General features: G+C 41.5%; 1 protein-coding gene across 1 annotated transcript in view; it reads right to left on the reverse strand.

Annotated features, from left to right (window-relative positions):
- The window catches only part of CSRNP3 (cysteine and serine rich nuclear protein 3), a 336,425-nt gene extending 318,414 nt beyond the window's left edge, over positions 1 to 18,011 (reverse strand). Inside the window, exon 1 of the mRNA XM_086956591.1 lies at positions 17,821 to 18,011. Coding sequence (XP_086812717.1) covers positions 17,821 to 17,827 — 7 coding nt within the window. The 5' untranslated portion in view covers positions 17,828 to 18,011. The remainder of the gene's footprint in view (positions 1 to 17,820) is intronic.
- Between the last annotated feature and the right edge of the window lie 3,200 nt (positions 18,012 to 21,211).

Here is a 21,211-nt window from a genome sequence, read left to right on the forward strand (position 1 = left end):
GCTTATGAACAATAAAGCCATAACGATACGAAATGCAGACAAGGGTGGGAATATAGTTGTATTAAATACTACTGACTATAATGATGAGGTCCACTCTCAACTTAATAATGTTTTGTTTTATGAGAAGTTGACTATCAACCCCATTCCTGACATAACTGTTAAAATTAACAATGAAATTAAACTATGGTATGACCAAACACTATTAGATCATGACGAATACCTTTACCTTAAGCTAAGCACACCTAGATCACCGTGTCTATACACTCTCCCCAAAGTCCACAAATGCCGAGACAAGCCACCAGGACGGCCTATTGTCTCAGGCATTGGTGGCCCGACGGAGAGATTATCTGAATTCATTGACTGCTTCTTGAGACAATATGTCTATAACTTACCATCTTTCATAGAAGACACTAAGCATATACTGAATCTACTTGAAGATACTACCTGGGAAGATGGTATGCTATTAGTTACACTGGATGTGGTATCCCTTTATACCATCATTGATCACGACATGGGCATACGTGCCTTGGACCACTTTCTCAGTGTAAGACCAGCTGAAATGTTTGATCACACCCAAATGCTACTACGTATGACTAAGTTGGTACTGGAAAATAATGTGTTTTTGTTTGACGGCCACTGGTACAGGCAACGACTTGGGACGGCGATGGGTTCCAGATTTGCTCCGTCTTTTGCCAACCTGTTTATGGGTTGGTTCGAGGCGGAGCGAATCTGGGGCCCTGAGGGAACTGAATGGACACCATATATACATTACTGGGGTCGTTTTATTGACGATTGTCTGATGATATGGACGGGAACGGTAGAGAAACTTAAAGGTTTTTTTGACTACCTGAATGACAACACGTATAATTTGAGATTTACGACTACTTATGATAGGCAGAAAATCACTTTCTTGGATGTAGAGTTACATGTGGGGGGAACAAAGATTCATAGTCGAATGTACCGTAAACCTACAAGCTGCAACTCAATTTTACATGCTGAGAGCTGTCACCCTAACTATCAAAAAAGAGCCATACCATATGGGGAACTAATTAGAGCTCGACGCAACTGCTCAACGGATAGAGAGTTTGAGCATAATATAGCAGATATGACATCTAGATTCCTTAATCGAGGATATAGACAGAATGTGATTTCCAAAGCTGTATCAAGAGTGAAGAAGGTGAGAAGAGAAACTACATTAATAAGAGACAGTAAGGATGGTAGAACAACTGACCAGAAAGTAAGAGTAATAACTAATTATGGAACTGACAGCTCTAAATTATTTTCTATTCTAAACAGACATTGGCACCTGCTTTGTATAGATGATGATTTGAAACCATACATTTATGACAGACCTAGTGTGACATTTAGGAGAGGAACGACTCTTAAGAACATGCTAAGTCCTAGCTATCCGACTAAACAGAATAAAACTGACTGGTTGAACAGTTTTAAGGGATTCTACAAATGCGGTAGATGTATATCTTGTAGATGGGCAATGAAAAAGGTACTATGTTTTGAATACAACAATTCTGGCAAATATACTATTGGCATGTTCATTAACTGCGATACAACATACGTGATTTATGTGATTTCTTGCACATGTGGTAAGATCTACGTAGGGAGTACCAAGAGAAGGCTCAGAGACAGAATTGCTGAACACTATAGAGCATTAAAGAATGGTGACACAAGGTATCCGATTGCATCGCATATAATTCGGAATTTTGAAACTAAGGATCAACATGTTTTCTCCTACCATGGAATTGACCACATAAAACCTGACCCACGAGGAGGCAACAGAGTACTAGCACTGAGGAAACGAGAAGTACTCTGGTTGATTAGACTGAAGGCGGTTGAATGTGGGCTTAATGTAGATCATGAGTACGAGTTCTATCTTGGTAATTAAGGGAAGACTTTTGAATAGTAGAAGTGAAAACTGTAATTGACAATGTTGGTGCCTATATTTCTGTTTTATGTTTAGTATTTACTACTTTCTCTCTAACATTGTATACTTTATTGAAAAGAAAATGATTGAAGTAAAAAGTTTTTTAAAAAAGTTTTTTGACTGAGTACATGAACCCAGTACTCCACTAAGATTAAGTTATAACTTAATCTTAAAAATAACACTATTGAACCCACTGCCCCTACGTTATGTCTTATGCTTAGAGTGAGCAGACATGTTAGGCAATGCATGATTTTTGATAAATAATGAAAAAGGGAAAAGATTGTGGTTAACCTGAGGACCACAGTGGTTCACAGGACTAGAAAATATAAAATTAGGATGCATTTGGCCATAAAGGGTGGGATTTATCTAAGTGACTTGGAAGACATTAGGACTGACTTTGAATATTTGCAGTAGTAACACAGACTTAAAATTACTACGGGTGTTTTATATGATCAAGGAGGGACTAGTGTTTATTTAGCCCAAAACTACTTGTATAAGTATATATAGACATTACAAGATGGCGCTTACTGTGATGAATTTACTTAAAAGGCATTTATACTGAACGCCCTAGTTGGAGTTCTTACAATATGTGTGAGACTAACAGCAAATAATAAGTTTTGGCAATATCTTAGCTATGGCAAGCATAGGATCGCTTTAATATATTAGCAGGTGTACGCAGACATTACAAGATGTCTACTGTGTACTTCGCTTCGATTTACTACTAAAAGATGGCGCCCGCGCGGAAACGCCGGAATGAGAACACTATGAAAATGAATAACGATGCGCATATAGACAGAGAATAGGGATACTATCTTCATCGTTTTGAAACAACATATAATTTATAGCGAGTCTAGTACTATTTTAATATATTGGCCGAATTACGGGCATATTTGACACTACAAGATGTCGCCCATGTTTTCTACTATAAATTGCTACTGAAAGATGGCGCCCGCGCGGAACGCCAGATTAAGAAACAGAAAAACGATACTGACTAAACGGTGAGCAAAACGGACGCAATGCAGGGATATTATCAAAACTTTAGAACTAACAGTTGGGGATAATATGAGGTTTATTATTGTATTTCTCTTTTATTAGACACGGACTCGTGTCACTGATCCTTTTTAACACGGAGGATTTTGAAGATACAAGGAAAAAACGCATATGTACAGATACTGGAAGTTAAGGTGAGGTGTACATAACAAATATATGTATTGGGCTAAATAACTCATAGAGACTACTATTGACACAGTTATCAATTCACTTTAGGAATTGATTGGAATAAGACATTGAAACTCTGATTATAAGAGAGGATTTGGACAAAAATATACGTGCTGGAGACACATACAATAAACCTACCACTATATGGTGAGTGCATATATTGAACAGAGAATAACTAAACAGGTGGACCCATTTGTACCACCTAGCTTGTAAAACCTACCTATTGTTACCGATTCAGTATTGTCAATACGACTATACGTGTGATAATCTTTATTTTAGATCAAGAACGTGTAGAGAAGGAAATTGACCCAATTTTTTTTAAGGAATATCATTTGGATGGTCCGAGGGTAGACAATTACCATTAGCTAGGTGAGTTATTCACATATGACCTGTTAACTATTGGCGTTTTTGGGAACCACAGTCTTAAACCTACTACGCTGTATACATGACTTGTATAAAACTTGATGGTTTGAAATAGTTTTGGTTCTATATTAATATTGAGTTTATGTCTTTGGCAAATATAGTCCTTCTTGTGAGAATAGTATGTTTATACAGTGAATATACACTGGACCTGAACTTAGGTTAGAACGGTACTTGTTTTTGTATGGTTTATATTAATATGCAAACAATGTATGAATTGCTTTGCTTTGTATTTTCATTTGGAAGAATGAGACTGATTGTAATCCTTTGGGTTGCAGCCCTGAGGAAGTCAAATTGTCCTACACGGACTTGACGAAACGCGCGTTGGCTGCAAGCAATCGTTTGATGGAGATTTGGATTTGATGTGGATGCAGAGTGAACATTAAAAGAATGAAAACTACATAAAGACTCTCTTTTGTTGATAATATCGAGTGCTCGGAGGACTACAATTATTGCAAATGATCAGATCTCTGCTTTTATAATATTTCTGAAAGTGCTGCGTGGCAGTGTCAGCGATGGTAGAGCACCTCAGGACTAGTGAGACTCACAAGCTCCTAAAACGGAAGACTCAATAGGCAGGGAGCGTGGTAGCCGGAGCGCAAGACTGAGTAGTGTGTCGGAGAGGGAGAAATAGGATGTTTGCTCAGAATCAGAAACCGGATAGGAAGCCACTACATCATCGAGGGGGCAGTGCAACTGGAATGAAGCCCTGAGGAGGCGAGAGGACGCAGAGGGCTCCATCAGATTGGAGAGGCAGTGCGAGATCAGCACTGGGCCTCTCATACCTTCTCCACTTACCTGAGCTAAAAGACACAGACTAGATGCATTTGGTTACCTGCTCCAATGTAGCAAGCAGCAGGTAGGAGTTGTTTGCATAAGCAGGAGTGCGCTGGGTATGGGACACAGCGACCCCAGGATTCAAAGGAAACTACAGACCAGTACCCGAGACATGGGGAAAATGCCTCTTTTGCAGCAAAGACGTCTGGAATTACCTCCCACAAGCAAGGGTGCTGGAAATAAAGGACTATATAGAACTCACACTTTCAAATAGTTGCTGCAAACTGAAAGAGCTTTGGTACTTACACCACAATCTCTTAATAAAGTCGTCAAAGATTTTTCCCCATTGGTCGCATGGACCTTTGTTAGTTGACATGAAGCCTTGAAAGGGAGACAACACCTACAATACATTTCTAACTTGTGCAGCCAATGTGAAGCCACAATAAGGGCCATGAATCACCAAATATGGTTAAAGGGATTTTATTTTGGATTATAAAATCAATCCAGTATATAAGCAAACGAAAAATAAGTTCAATAGGTATAGCAGCAATACACCAGATAAGCTGGCGTATCTCAGTAGGCTGAACCATAGAAAAATTAGATACAGAATTGTTATAGCAAAAACAATAAGAAACAAATTAAAGAAACTTGCACTCTATAAAGAAGCATAGCTTCTCTCTTCTAAACATATGTCAAATATAGGATCACCTAACAAAAGGGTCTCTAGTTCGGGAGCATAGAAAGTGTGAGCATGAATCAAACTTCAGTAATACTCTTGAAAAAAGGAAGAGAAGCGTTTAGAGTAAAGCTTCACACTTGCAAGGAGAAGGTAAGCAAATCGGTCTGCATCTCTCGAAGTCTAAAGGGAATGTCTCTTCTACAACTGTGAGAACACCAATTTAAATTAACAGCAGATTCAGAAAATTCCTCATCTCCTTTCACACCACTAGGAACAAACCAAATCATTACTCTAGTACATCTGCAACATCCCTTTCGTTTCCCATCACATTGAAACATGGACTGACATGCTCAGCCTTGAACATCACTCCATCCTAGTACATCATATATTGAAGGACTCTTTTGACCATTAATTCTCCATGTTCACTGCCATGCGCTTCCATCCAGGTCTACCTATCAACAGATATCAAACAATAAGCCCTTCTGTAACTGACGCTAGCCCCCAAATGGTGGAATGACCTTCCGCTTGATTTGAGATCCCTTCCATCTCTACAGAATTTCCGCAATGTTTTAAAAACTTACCTCTTTCGAGAAGCCTATGTGTAAGGACATCTGTTTCAATTTGATCGTATTGTTAGGCGCCTTGATACCTGCGGGTTATTGTTTATGCGCATTATAAATTTTTATCAATCAATCAGACGAGAAACATGAGTACACCGTAAAAAAAAAATATGCATTTCAATGGAGGCCTGTAGTCAGGCTTATTTAGTTAATATGAACTCAAAAGCATGATTATACATACATGTGTATCTTGAAGAATTTGTGTAAAACATGAATAAAAAAAGAGCACATGACTACATGTTTCAACTGAATATTAATGTACGCGTGTATAAATCTCCAATTCCTACAGTGATTACATTTCATTATTACGTTTAAATGTTTTATAGACTCGAATGAGGTTAAGGCACACAATGAATATAATATCAGTTATGAGTATATAATTACATATTTGTGACATAAGAGTAGACCCTAAACTGCGCTGCTCGAATACCGATTTCCCTACATTTTTAGGGGTGGAATGGGGACCCTACTATGGAGAGGCTTGGGCAGCTACGTTCTTGCATAAGGTCACAGAGTGGAATCAATTATTGGCCTTACCATTACAACGCAAGCAACAGGGAATTGACTGGGATTTCACTAATTACCATAAACGTATGTCAGAATATTGGACGCCATTTGTGCTCACATCATAAGATGGCAGACAGGGCAGTCAGGGAACAAAAAAAAAAACACCTACGCTGTGAAAGGGAATTTTTGATCCTAGTGACACTCGGTTCCACCCAACAGTTGAAATAAGCAGCAAGGGGACACTATTCTCCAAAGCAGTCACACATATGCGTCTCAATATTGTCAAGAGAAAGAGCACTAAACTGGCACCTATGGCATCATTGCAAACGCGGGATCCTGGAGAATTGAGCACGAGAAAACAAATGACTGGAATGAACTTCCAAGACAAATTTGATAGTGTCTAAAAAGGCTATTCAAGACTCAAGAATTGTGCTTGGGACCTGGACTGATGCTTTTGCCTTGGAGGTTGGACTGCTGCAGACAGACTAGACAAAGCTATCAGAGCGAATTACACCTTCAGAACAAGACATGGAAACAGTGAAATCTGAACTCGGCTATACCCAAAAAGGGATATTGGACATGTGTGAGAAGGTCAGATTCCTGGAGATCTGAGTGGAAGACGTGGAGGGAAGATCAGGATGTGTATTATCTCTGTTGAAGCACTTCTGGAGTGAAGAGAAGGAAAAGACATGGTGACATTCTTCAAAAACGTGCTATCTGTTGGTGTGGTCCCGCAGGACCATTACAAATAAATTCAATTGAGAGAACACACATGGCATTGGTATGCAGTATCTCATAATCACACCTCAATGTAGCTGATGTTGTATAGAATCTGGAAATGGAGTAATCCACAGGATAAAGGTCAGAAACCAGGTAATTGGTATACTGTAGTTCCATAGCTAGTAACACAACCATCTTTATACATACTCTATATAAAATGACCCTGAGCATTCATGGTACATCATCTCCCATTAAGCAGAATAAAATGTATACTATATAAAAAGGAAAGGGGGTCCACAAAACTTTACTTAGAGGATACTCACATATCACAAGTAGCAACAGGAAACTTCAAATAATGGAGAGAGAAGGTTTATTCTACAGGGTACATATTCTACGCATGTAAAGCATTTATATGGGCGACAGTGAACATCCCGTTACAAGACAGGAGAGCAGTGGTGGATGCAAAGGGTCAGTATGTGCTCGTCAAGGGGCTGCTAGATGGAGACCAAAGAGGTACAATTTGCGTATATGCTCTGAATGTGTCACCATCAAATGGCTGCAACATGTTGCACTCAAACATGCAGACATATTGTACTCTGGGGGTGGTTTTACTAGTGTCCTGGACATCAACAAAGACAAAATCCAGAATCCACAGAGTTCTCGTTTTATTCCCCGGTCCAAACTCTTCATTCACAAATAAATAGATTTTTTTAACTGGTACTGAACATATGCAGTTAAAATATACATCCCAATACTTCTGTAAGACCATATCTGACCACAACTCATTCATGACACTCTTGTGAAGTAAGCCTACAGCGAGTATACTGTCCTGGAGATTACAAGCTGCCGCCCAACAGGCAGTGGTCAGAGGAGTAATAAGTGAAGTTATTCATAATTATTTTAAAGAAAAAGTAAACTCCATGGATAACCAAAAACTATATGAAAGCCCGCATTGACAGAGGAATTATAAAAAAGCCTAACAGTATTGTGACAGACTTACAGAATAATTGGAAACATTAGCAATTAATGTGCAGAAACTTGAAATCCTAAACATAGATGTCAACTTTCAATCACAATTCCCAAGAGCAGATTAAGTCTTGGGCAGCCGCGATGGAATGACTGTGGCGTTTTAACTGTAATCCTACACTTACAGAATGCATTCGTAGAGGTACAAATTTGGCGCACTTCTGGCTCCTCTGATCAGAAATGAGCAATGTAAGTCAGTGCAGAATTCAATAAGAAATAACGGGGGAACAGTAGTTCACACTCAAAACAAAATTAATGAGGACTTTGAGGCTTATTATAAGAAATTAGATACAAGGCATGCAATACCAGATTAGAAAATTACTTATCGACGCCCTCAAGCAGCCCATATCTAAAGAGCAAGTCCTAAAACCATATATACAATGAGCAATTATAGAGCCATTGGGTAAGGCGGCCTACCCATAGATTTCTGAAAGATATACTCTACCCGCCTAGTAAGTAACCATCTAGTTGAATTCTTTAAAAAAAGCATTAACAAGGGAAGTCTCCTGAACATTTCACAAGGTGTTATTGTGGTCCTCCCCATACTGAGAAAGGAGGCATTAGACAAGGCATTGTACACACCCCTGGCATTGATCAAAGCAGACTGCCAAATACTAAGCAGATCCGTGGCTACTAGACTCCTCCCCATACTCCCAGCTATGATAGTCTCAGACCAGAGTGGCTTCATACTCAAAAAGTCACCAAATTGGAGATAGCCATTTCATGCCTTCCGGGAAGCTCCTGAAGAACTACAAAGGGCATCAGTGACCGTATTAGATGTTGAAAAGGCCTTTGATTGCCTTGGATTGTCTTATCTACATGCTGTACTTGACCAAAAGGTACAGATTATGAGCTCTACTCGGGCCCCATGGCCAGAGTACAGATTGATCGAATGATTTCGAGGAATGCAGAGAAGAAAGGGGAACCAGGCATGGTGTCCATTGACACCCCTGCTTTTTGTCCTGGCCATTGAGCCTTATGCTGCGCACGTTGGAAGATATGGGCAGACCAAACCCACTGGAAGTAGCTAGTCGAAGCATAGGATTCTCTTAATGCAGATGACGACATTTTGCTGTATGTAGGGGAACCTGTAGCTTAAATCTGAGATTGAACAGATGTCAAACACATTCCAGAAGATGCTGGGATTAATATATTGTGGCAAATCAATTCTATTTACATTACACAACCAAATAAGACATAGCCGCCATTTGTCTCCACGCCCCAAAGTTGGCCCTAACCACAAATAAATATTTGGGTGTATAAATATCTCACACGACAAAGACTTAATAGAGGGCAATATTTCAAAGACAATACAGGATCTCTGGGGGATCTATAATATTTTGGAAGGAGCTCCCTTGTCAAGGATGGATAGGATAGCTCGCTCCAAAATGATTACTTAACCTTGCATATTTTGCTTTTTTTAACACCATTCATGCAGCGATATCCAGAACTGTATTTACAGAATGGAATGATCTGCTCTCATGACTGAGACTGATATGGACTGATGGAAGATGCAGTGTTGCTTTGAATACAATTTGCTTCCCCATGTAGAGGGAAGGCTTAGGAGCACCTTATTATGAATACTACTATATTGCAGCCCAATTTCAGTATAGAGCAAAATTATTGAAGACCACTGTTGCTCCGGACAGTCTGGAGTGTCAGGTTCAGGAGGAGACCAAATTCCAAAACTGCAGCACAGTTAGAGACAGTCATGATGCAATGCAGGCAACAATATACCAGACTAAAGGGGCAGGGCCCTTGCTATATTCCAGAAACCCTAATCAAGTGCCTGAAGCACTGGTCAATGACCAAGCTGGGGAGGGCTACAGAACTAAAGGAGGTCCATTTCTATGTAAGTCCCCATTCATGTGTTACATAAGGTGATGTTTATTCTGAAAAAATAATGGGGGACTTTCAGGGACATAGATGAGTGATTTGAAATGCCAAAATGACTATCTCTGGCTTGTAAGAGGCTGCCCGTGTGGTCAAGAGTATTTGGGGAAACACCAACCTGCAACCACCCACAGACAAACTATTACACAACATACTCATTTCAGGCACAGGTAAGAAGATTGTTTCGTAAGTGTACAATCAAATAACCAAATCTTTGGGACCAGCACTTTCTGGCCTACCCACAGGGTGGGTGGAAGTATTAAATAAAGAGCTACACAAGGAATGAGGACTGTAAGGAAACAGGCATTCTGCAGGTTTCCTCCTCACACTTTTTTCTCCAATGATGATGGTTTTGATTCTGAAAGTGCACTGGAGTGTGCTAATAGTGCCCCAGTGCCAGAACTCTCTCCCTAAAATATGATGCATGTGAATTAGTAACTCCAATTGGCAATGACTTTACTCCCCCTTATAAATCCCTCATATATGGTACCAGGGGTACCCAAGGCATTAGAGTTAGAGGGTCCCATGGCCTGAAGCATTGATACTGCCACCGAATGACCCAACTAAAAGGATGATAGAAGTCCTCCCATTGCAGGCTGCAGGAACAGTGCAAACTGCTCAAACACAACATTGCCCTTACTATGAGGGGCAAGATCACAGAACTAGTTTTAATATTTGCCAGTCATCCTGAGCCCAGGAGGCATGGTGCATTATATTAAAGGTGTGGATAAATAAGTGCAAGATTATATGTCTGTATAGTAGCCTCCTTTCATTAGGGGCTACTATAAGTGTTCAGTGGGGCATGGGATAACACGAGCTGGCGGCTAGGGCATTCCCAGGTTGCCAACTCCATTATGGTCCCACTTAAAAGTGTCATGTTTGAATCATCCAATCCAACTTTTTCCAAAAGTCAGATTTAATGTGGCATGAACCCAGGTGGCTGAGATTACCCACCTGGTTGCCCCAGCTTTTTCTGTGTCCTGGCTAACAGCCTGCAGCTGCTGTTGCCAAGACAGGGGTCTGACCTCACTGCCAGAAGGCGTGAACACTCCCATTAGTCGGAGACAAAGGCCTGTCTGGGCAGGAGGTGTCCCCTCCCTGCCCAACAGTGTGGCTAGTGAAGTGGTACAACAAGACAGTGAGCTTCAAAGTTCCCACTGTCTCTTCTGTGCAACCAGGCTTCCGACCAGAGGGGGAAAAAGCAAACCCCACACCCCAGGCACATTTGCAACCCAGGCAGATGGTAAAATTGATAGCCAGGAGGTATAACCCCCCAGAAGGTTAGCCACACCCTTAAGGTGGGCTATTGGTCTGTACAAACGAAAAAGGGCTTTGCCATTTTTTTTAAGTGGCCGAATGGAGACTTCTGGATAGAAAAGGTGCCACACTCCCCAGGAAGTGGTCACCTCAGGGGCGGATTAGCCTGGGAGGCTAGTAGCCCATTGGCTACTAGCTCCCACACCCCTAACTCTAAAATGTAATGGCGGCCTTGGCACCAGAACCTCACATCTGATTGACTTGCAACCAAAGGACAAAGAAGAGGCCTGAGTCTGGAGCTTCAGGACCTGCACAAAGAAAAGGCACCAAAGATTGCACATGTGGCAACCACCCTGCAACTGCATGACTGCGGCTTTTCCTGGACCAGAAACAAGTTCCAAAGGAAAGAGGAGCTCATCTGCAAGCCAAAGGCAACTCCAGAACTCCTTTATACGAGAGGTCCTAGTTACCTGCAGCCTGCAAGCAAGAACAGCACCTGGATTCAAAGAATCACTGGTCATCAGGCCCAGCGAGGGAAACACACAAAAGTAAATGCACTAGTGCGCTGCAGGAAACTTAGACCTGACCTCCAGCAACTTTTATGTGATGTTTTCCCCTGCACTCCAGGGCATCAAAGTGATCGAAGGCTGAGCTTGCTGCTGCCGAGGTTTGCTGGTGCCAGTTGAGCTACCACTACCTTTGTTTGGCGATGTGCCTCAGGGAACCCTGAAGCATCTTCAACCTGACGCCTCTGTGGCCCCGTTGCCAAGATTTTGCACCCCCTTCCTCACCAGCAAAATCTAAGCGATAAAACCAGCACCCATCGCTCCAGCTGCCACATTAGGGGCAGCCAGGGCAACTATGCACCGGGGCCCTACATGCAAGGTAAAAATCAACGGCCTGTCCGGGCCTGGTCCTGGAACCGCTCCTCACCTTCACCCTCAGTGGAATCCACTGAACTCGACCTGCAAGTGACTGATTGTAACTAGTCCATTTTGCCATTGACCGAAACGCTAAAGTTTTGCAGGAGTGAAATGCACAGATTTATTTTTTCTTTAAAAATCCATAACTCCGGTAATATTCAACGGATTGTGTTCATTTTGGTGTCTAAATTTATATAAAAATTGAATTTACTTTTATAAATTGAGGTCTGATTTCTTTAGAGTCTTGCCAATTACTTGTAGTCCACGTTGGTACTCTCAAATGCTTAACACGGTACTCTAGTAAAGCCTGACTGCTCTGTGCCAAACTACAAGGACTGAGCTAGTGATTTATTAGTGTGAATCCAAGGACTTATTTGGGGTAAAATGAGATTATTACATAGTGGTGCCTAACCAGCCTCACTGCATTATAACCCACTTTCCTAAAGGGAGCAGTGCCACCGAGAACATTACCAATGTATCTAGGAACAGAAGATTCAAACTGATTCAGTTGACTTTTCACACAGATTATACCTCACAACATTAAGAGGGAAAAGAATATTTGGCACAAGTGAGGTAAGATGCCACTAATAACCTAAAATGCAATATAATCACATGTGGTAGGACTACCCTAGAAGACAGAAATATTGGATTAATCAAGTAAATAAGGATTTAAAAATCTCTACAGATACTACACAGGAAACTGCACGTTGGGGCCTTCCCAAATGTTGTAAGGTAGGAGTTTTGGAAATGAAGTGCAGGAGTGAAATAGTAGGCATGATGTTCGTACTTACCAAACACAATGAGGCTATGTAATAAAAAACAGCTGAAGCGCCTTCGGTTAAAGCATGAAAAGCAGACTTGCTTAATAGGACAACTTCAGAAATTGCGACCATGCTCGTCATTGCTGTAAGGGCGGCTAAGAGAGACAGATTGGAGGCTAGGGAGACTCTTGGTTGGCTGGACTCTTGACTAGGGAGCGTTAATGAGAGACTCCCTGCCTCCCCCTGCGGAACAGGTCCTGACATTTGAAATATGATATAACACTGTCAAAGTAAATAAGATGAGAAAGTACCACAAGATTATTTATTAGCAGTCCAGAAGACACTGAGGGCGTTACAGTGACAGAATCTGTACCATCTTAGTGAAGCTTGAGACAGGGCACATAACTAATGCTTGCAGTGAAGAGCAATATTGTGGACGTGTATTATGTTTGTGAACAATGATTTGACTAGAGAAGCTCTAATTGCCTGAGAGCTGTCCCTCGAAAACAAAGTTAAAAAATAACTCCTTTATTGACTGCTATCCTTTTAAACTTTTGATTTATAATTGGGATGCTTAAATGGCTTTCACCTTTCTTTTTTATCAAGATTTAAAAAAAATAGTGCATCGTTTATATTTGCAGTAAGATAATTTTATTTCCCTTGTTCTCCATTGCAGACTTCTAGTTGTAAATTGTTCACTATTTTGTGACGCATTTTTACTTTGTTGCTATATAAAAAGCACTCATTTCATTTGAAATTGTTGGTACATTTTTGTTTTTAGTAGCAGTGGATTCTGTTGCATTTTTTTAAACGGTATTAAGAACCAAATCATGGATTCGATGAAAATGGGTTGGACTATTTTGTGACAGACATGGTTAGACTTCTTCTACTGTTAGAAAGCAATGCAAAAATGGAGGTTTTAGGACTGCTGGTTATTCGCTGCAGAGGAAAATTAGCCTTTCTGTACACTGTTGTGAGGTCAGAACAGTGAACAACTATTTTGAACGTTTAAAACGCTTAAAAAATATGTATTCAAAATAAAAAAAATTAAAAAACAAAGGCAAACAGGTTATGTTTACGAACTGAGCAGAAGATATGATTTTCATTTATGATTTCATTAGCTGACTAAAAGAAATATTCACAAAACAGAGTGGTAGGTTTTTACTTAACTAGACTGTTATGAACATTTATTACCAAAAAAAATGTAACAAATGCATTTCTTTATTACGGTATCACAATGAGCAGCGTGTGCATAAAAAGCTTCTTGTAGAAGAGCTTTGTTCACAACTCTGGGTACAATGGGAAAGCAGATTTGAAAAGTACTGGAGTGGTAACAAACAACTGTTGGAAAATCCTGATTTACGAGTTAGTTAAAAACACAAAAGTGTGGCTATGGAAATTAAAGTAGAGCAGTGTAAATATGGATCAAAACAGACCAGAGATGCACTCGTTTGACATCGTTGTACAACAGTGCATAATTAAAAAGAATTAGGGGAGCCAGTCAATCAAGGTGACGGCATCCCACTTACAAATATCACGTTAGGAGCCATTGACGAACAGAGAAGGACTACCACCATTTACGAACTTGAAGCACAGCAACAAGTAAAACAACATGTTAAAAGATATGACGAAACACAAATCAATCCAACAACTCCAAACTGAACTTGCAAGGACATCAGAGCAGGTGTAATTTGCACAAATGTATCTCAGGATTTCTGAATACTATATTTCAAAGGATATGCTACACTTTTTCTAAGGACACAACTGAATAGTGACACAGGACCAAATAATAATGCTGCATCATCATCTGATGGGAATTCAGATTGCATGTACTGTGCTCATTAGTGTCTTCCGGAACATCTTTTAAATATGCATGGGCATGCACCACCACCGTCTGGCATCCCGTACGTATGGAGTGGAAACCACAGTCTCCAATCAACCATTTATATGTCGTCAAATGGGACATGTATCCAAGCCACACACAAGATAAAAGGTGCCCTGGAAAAAAAGCCACAAGTAAAGAAAACCTGCTGTGCAACCGCTCTCACAGGTGGAAACAAAGAAAGGGTAGAAAATCAATGCAACCTCTTACAGTGTATAGAGGCAGATGCTGCATTGAGGTTTGGAACTGGATTATCTGAGCAGATGCAGGGAAATATAAAACAGGAACGGAAAAGCATAGAGTGCCTAGCTTTGCACTTCAGTGTGATTTGAATAAATATACTCACTTCCCATCTTCTACCACAAACACTAGTTTACTGCTACCGTACATCATCTATATCCTATATACTGCTTGATGTAATCCCTTCCTGGCAGAACTCCTGTTTGTGATGCTGAATTCACATACACTAACACCTGATAGAGTAACCGTTTATTTCACACATTTCCATTTGTATAAAAGGGCGAATACGTGATTAACAGGGTATAGACGTGACAAGCTTAATTGCACTTGCTTTTATAAATTTGACCTAGAATATTTTCTAAAATTGTCTTCACAATGTACCTGTGCAGAACTACTACTATATAAACGTTTGCAAATGCAAACACTGGAATGGAGCACACTGGTAAAATCAGATGCAAAGTGTGACCTATTATTTAATGTCTGAGGCACGCAAAGTGAACACAAGGAGGCAATGAAGATAGTAATAATTTGTAGCACACAAAAGAGGCCACGTGCAGCTCAGCGTTTTGAACCTTCTGATTATAATGTCTTTTAGACATGCAATTATTAGGCATACACAGTTAATAGGACGCAACAAGATAACGGGTAACAAATGTGACAGACTGTATGCAGCACTGATTTTTTTGCATCTAGAATCTTTCTATCAGAGACTTCAAGAATTAACGTTCTCAGGGATAATATAAAGCAATATCGATTAAAATTGAACAATATGTTGCACTGTGTTTTCTATTTTCATAATATGTCTTCATATGACACACACTGTTCAATGCAAGATAAATATGTAGCAAACTAGCAGATAGGATGATAATTTGCAGTAAACATGTGTGGTCGTTCATAAAGCCAAGTAGTTTTGACGTCCAGATTATGCGAATATAGTACAAAAATAAATTACGTTCTATGTACAGTTAATATGGTGTTACTTCTCCGGAAAGCTACCCATTAACTAAACACAGCACTGTCATTTCATTTTTGAGCAAGCTCCCTGGGCTACACACAATGAGTAAATGCCCTGTAGCAAGCAGTGTGAAAAAGGGCCACGGACATTCTGCAGCACGGAATTTTCATATTTGCTCAAATATATTGGCTGGGACGTGAAACGAGGACTCTATTTGGCATAAATAGAGCAGGCTCCGGCATCTGGAAGAGCACAGTGATGACAGTGCTCGCTGTAGGTGTGTTGGCTAAAGGCCATCATTGCATTTCAAATCAGAAAGGAAAGCCAGTCACGCAGCTTGTGTTTCTCATTACAATCGAAGTTGAGGTCCAAAGACAGTTGTGGACGCCTACGGTGACCATTAAGCAAAACACACAAAGGAAAGCAAACTCAAAATGTAGCAGAATCAACCCTATAATCGAGACAAAGGGATCAACTCCAGAACAAAGAAACGTGCTTTTATATATCTATGCTAAGTACAATTGCTAATACGTGCACTTTTGCTATGTATTGTAAATAATTAACGAACAATACCTAGAAATGTCACAGTAAACAGTGTGCTGACTCATTTTAAATACTAATGTGTCGTTATTCATGAGCAGGTTCTCTCAGGAAACCAATGCAAAAACTGCCGTTGTAATTCCAATCTGGGATTCCAAAACTGCCGACAAAGACAATGAAACGTCAAAGGATGAATATATGAAATTAATTTTCAAACCACAATGTGAATACTATGATTTGAAATAATCTTACATTACATAAGTACGTCACAAAGAGAAGAGATGTGCAACACTCGGGATGCATTTACCACAGCCGAAATAAAAAGATTGGGTGTTGCATTAGACAAAAGAAATAATGCTTTTTTTAAGGGATACATATTTGGCTTTAATATCGATCAGAAAGTAGGTAACTGTTAACCGATAGGCAGCAGGAAAGGAAACCGAAATACCCAGGCCAATAAAACAGCTGTGTAACGCATTTCACACCAGGTAAACGTTTTAGGTTATATTTTAACTTTGATATGAAGAAGAAGATGAGACACATTCACTTATACACAGCTATGGGTAAAAGCAGCAAAGCGTTGTTATGCAAATACAAACTGTTACTCAAAATTAGCTGTGTAATGCATTTGACGTCACGCATACTGTAAATGTTTTAACATCTGTGCGTTACAAAAGCATTACAACACGAGGCACGAGTTCAACCAGCAGGGATAATATTCGTTTAAAAAAAAGGATAATTGAGGACATTGTTGTTTTAAACTGCTTTCATTTGAGAATAGCAGGAGACACGAGGAAAACGACTGCACAATACATAGGATGGGAAATGCCAGTTAAGAACCTGTGCAATTTCTTTGTCAAGACACTGCAAACCCTGATTCAGGAAGGATTAAAAAACATGCATTTTCGGTAGAAAGCGAATCCGAGAGAACTCTAAAATTAGTGTTTTCGGTTTCTTATTGTAGTACACAATCATTATAACAACAGAAGCACTCCAGTCACGCCATGTATGTAGTCCCCATCTTTCAAAAGCCCTATGGATTTTACAGCCGCTGGGAGACTCAAACCCATCGCACGACACTGGGACAGGGAACCTGGCCACTGGGCTCTAATAAAAAGCATGCAAAATCAAGTTAAACAGATGAAGGTGGCTACTAAGAAATGGCAGCCTGCATGTCTTGCAGATGGGCAATGAAGGGCTGTGGCGGGTAAAGTGCATGGCATGCACTGCAGCATTTACGAATCACGTCGGCTACCTTGGCGCTAAAGGCTGCTGCCTGCAGCCGAGACGTGCAGCTGGCACCGGCTGCTGAGAGAGATAGCACCAGGCGCGTCTTTGCCTCAGCTCATAGGTTTGCGCGTCTGCTTTGTTGCAGCTGCCTGGTAGCTCGTGCCACGGCGATGCCAGTCAAACATCACGAACAGCAGACTGCAGGCGGGGCACTGCCTCCCCGCATCACGTACCTTGCATAGAGGACACCTCCTCAGCCAGCCTGCAGCATCCCTATCGCAGGTGCAGCCTGGGTGCCGAGTGGATAGTTGAAGTCCTCCGCAACGCTGTGACAGCACAGCAGCCTCCCACCACCGGCGACCTCTCCACTTGCCACCGGCTTCCCCTGCGCCGCTGCACCGCTGAGCAGTCCCTCTTCTGTTTCGTCAGTCCTTTACCTCCCTCCTGATTTGGAGGTGGTGCAGCGCACTGAATTGAGATGTGATCGGCACCCCCGGGGCACTAGTAAGAGCTGGGGACGTATTAGAGCGTTGGTGGTCCAGATAGAGACACTTTGTAAGGATAGGGTGAACGCTATTCTCATTGACCCATATGGCTCGCCGCCGCCCTCGTCTCTCCATCTAATGTACAGCTTCGTTCTCGATTTCTAGAAAGCCACAGATTGAGTGTAACTATGCCATGCTTAGCCACGCCCTCTGACACTTTATCAAGGTACGATGCCTCTTGCTTGCAGGAATTTGAAATAGGTTGTTTTTATGATGCTCCACGTTATTCGCACAACAAAGACATTCCACACATTTCTGTTCAAAGCATAAAAGGTCACTTTATTACTAGGACAGCCAAAGACAGACTCCGCAATTAAAACACCAACCTTTGTACCTTTTTCCCAGAACTTTTCCAGAACTGTTTTTCCATCACATTCCCCGATGATTTCCTCATTTTTCCAAAACTCCAAAACTGTATATATATATCCCAACCAAAGTTTTTCTTCCAATTTTCTCTACCTTTAACCACCTACCCTCCCCGTACCCCCAGAGAGAAAGGATATGTCCGCTCTAGACTCTCCTATTACCCAAAACACACCACCCAGGAAAACCTCCAGTGTTTTCCTGCCCCACCCAAAAAACCGCCCTTAAAACCAAACACAAAATGCTTTTTTATTTTAAACTGCTTTGTGAGAACACCACAGATCAACCCCCCACAGTTTTGCCAGGACATCCCGCAGTTCCATTAGGTAATAACTTTGACCAATCTGCGACAGGTGTACCCCATCACACCTGAATAAATGGAGCATCTCGTTTGAAAAATGCTCATGTACCAATACCGTGATACCCATTGCCTTGCAGAACACTAACATCGCTCTGTTCAATTTCCGACGGGCTTTTTCCACCACTGAGTGTAGCCTCGCCCCTCTCCATTGGTGCCGGTAAACGAAACCAGTGCACGCAACCCTTGTTCCAACCCAGTTTTGTTTCAGCACAGCCAGGTCCAACTTCATTTGTTTTATCAAGGTAAGGCCTGACATTTCCACCAAATCGTTCTCACCCAGGTGTATAATGAGAAGATACGGAATACTCCACTCAGCAGCCAATTTTGACAATAACAGGAAAAGGTCTTTCCACCTCATACCCCCCACACCCTTCCACAGAACTTCGTGATCTTTACCATACAAACCCAAACCTCTTCCACAGATTTGCTGTTCTGCAAAAACTGATGCCCATTTAATCAATGAATGTCCCACAATCCATGTCCGTTTTTTCCACGGGAATTACAGAACTCGACCTATGATGCAAAAACCCACCATTACTAAAATACGAGACAGAAATGCATTTATAAACAAACATATCTGTAACAACTATTGGACTTCCACCTCCCAATGTGCTGTATCTCCTCCCTCCCCCAGCCCAATCTGGCCGCTTATGTAGCCGCACCTATCCTGAAGGAATGTGTCCCAAAAAGTTGAGGATTAACTCCCAACAATGCAAGCCCTTTTCTTAAAACTGCTAAAAACTGAAAACTAAATAACTGTCCCCCTTCGTGGCAAAATATAACCCCATCACGGAACACTCCAGACTTGGAAAAGGAATCCCACACCCCCACCGGGCAACAATCCACAACCCCACTTGTTTTAAAATTGATCCAAGTTCCCACTCCTCTTTGGTCTGTCTTTGACTGTCTCAACCGGATCTGCCAAACTTCCCCATTCCCCACCGAATGTCTGATGTTTGAATCCCAAGTTGGTTCCTTAAACCCAACATTTCCGAAATCCGGAAAGCCCCGAAGAACATCCAGATCATACACAACCTGAACCTTGCTAGCTCCCATTCATCATAGCAGCAGCTAGGCAAAACACTTAAGATTCTACGTAACAAATCAAAAGTAATAGGTTCTCTCAGAGAAATAACAGTACCCTTAGTACACCCAAACCCCTTCAGTACCCTCCTCAACAAAAACCCAATCTGAACTTTCTTACCCAGCAATAATTGACTATAAAAGGAAATTAAAGCTAACTTGCCGGAAATCGTGGTATGCGACAAACCTTTGTCGTACAAATGCAATGCAAATTTTAACAGAAACTATTCATTTCCAACTGCTGAGCCATCCTGTTCATGTGCCAAAGCATAATTGACAAATTCCGACCACGCTTGCTGGTAACGCCTGCGCGAGGATTTAGCAATAGACTGCTCCACTAGTGTCAAAATCCTTACTCCCCCAGGTCCCAGATGGTCGTAGGAACCGCCGTCTTGCTTCTGTCTGCTTTTGGCGCCAAAGACCGGAACTTCTGCCAATTGCAACGAGACAGAGCATCGGCGATTGAGTTGTTCACCCCAGGGATATGCCTGGCTCTAAAAACAAACAATATTCAGCTTGAGGATTTGCAACATAAAAGCTCTCAGTAATTGAAGCACTCTCACATCTCTTGCTTTCTGCCCATTAACCAAACTTACCACTGCCATGTTGGTTATGTGAAACAATACGCAACGGTCCTTGAATTCCTCTCCCCACACCTGCAATGCCACTAGAAGCGGGAAAAATTCCAAGAAGGCGATACTGCGCCCTTGTTCCAACCAATGTTGCGGCCAACTCTCGGCGCACCAACGCCCTTGCCAAAACAGCCCAAAACCTTGAGCCCCTGCCACGTCTGAAAAAATCTGGACTTGCCACACGGTGTCCTCTTCCACAAAATTAATTGACACACCATTGAATTTGTCTAAGAACCTCAGCCAAATGATCAAATCCTCTTTCACCTTGTTGGATAATCTTACATGGTGATGCGGCAAAGAAGCCCCCTACATAGCAAGACCAAGACGTCTGCAAAAGGTTCTCCCTGCTCTCACCACCCTGCATGCGAAATTGAGGTACCCCAGAAGACGCTGAACCTGTCTGAGTTGCAATTTCTTTTCACCCAGAACTTCTCTCAAAAGCGACCTGATCTCCTGCACTTTGGCCAAGGGCAGCCTAGTCACCATAGCCGCCATATCAATCTCGATGCCTAAAAAAACTAATTGCGACACAGGGCCTTTCGTTTTGTCTGGGGCCAATGGCACACCAAAATCACCTGTCATTTCTTGAAAGCATGCCAACACTCTAGCACATTGCCCACTCCCAGCCTGACCAATAAAC

The sequence above is a fragment of the Lissotriton vulgaris genome, chromosome 2_1 (assembly GCF_964263255.1).
Source record: "Lissotriton vulgaris chromosome 2_1, aLisVul1.2, whole genome shotgun sequence".
In the NCBI taxonomy this organism is placed as follows: domain Eukaryota; kingdom Metazoa; phylum Chordata; class Amphibia; order Caudata; family Salamandridae; genus Lissotriton; species Lissotriton vulgaris.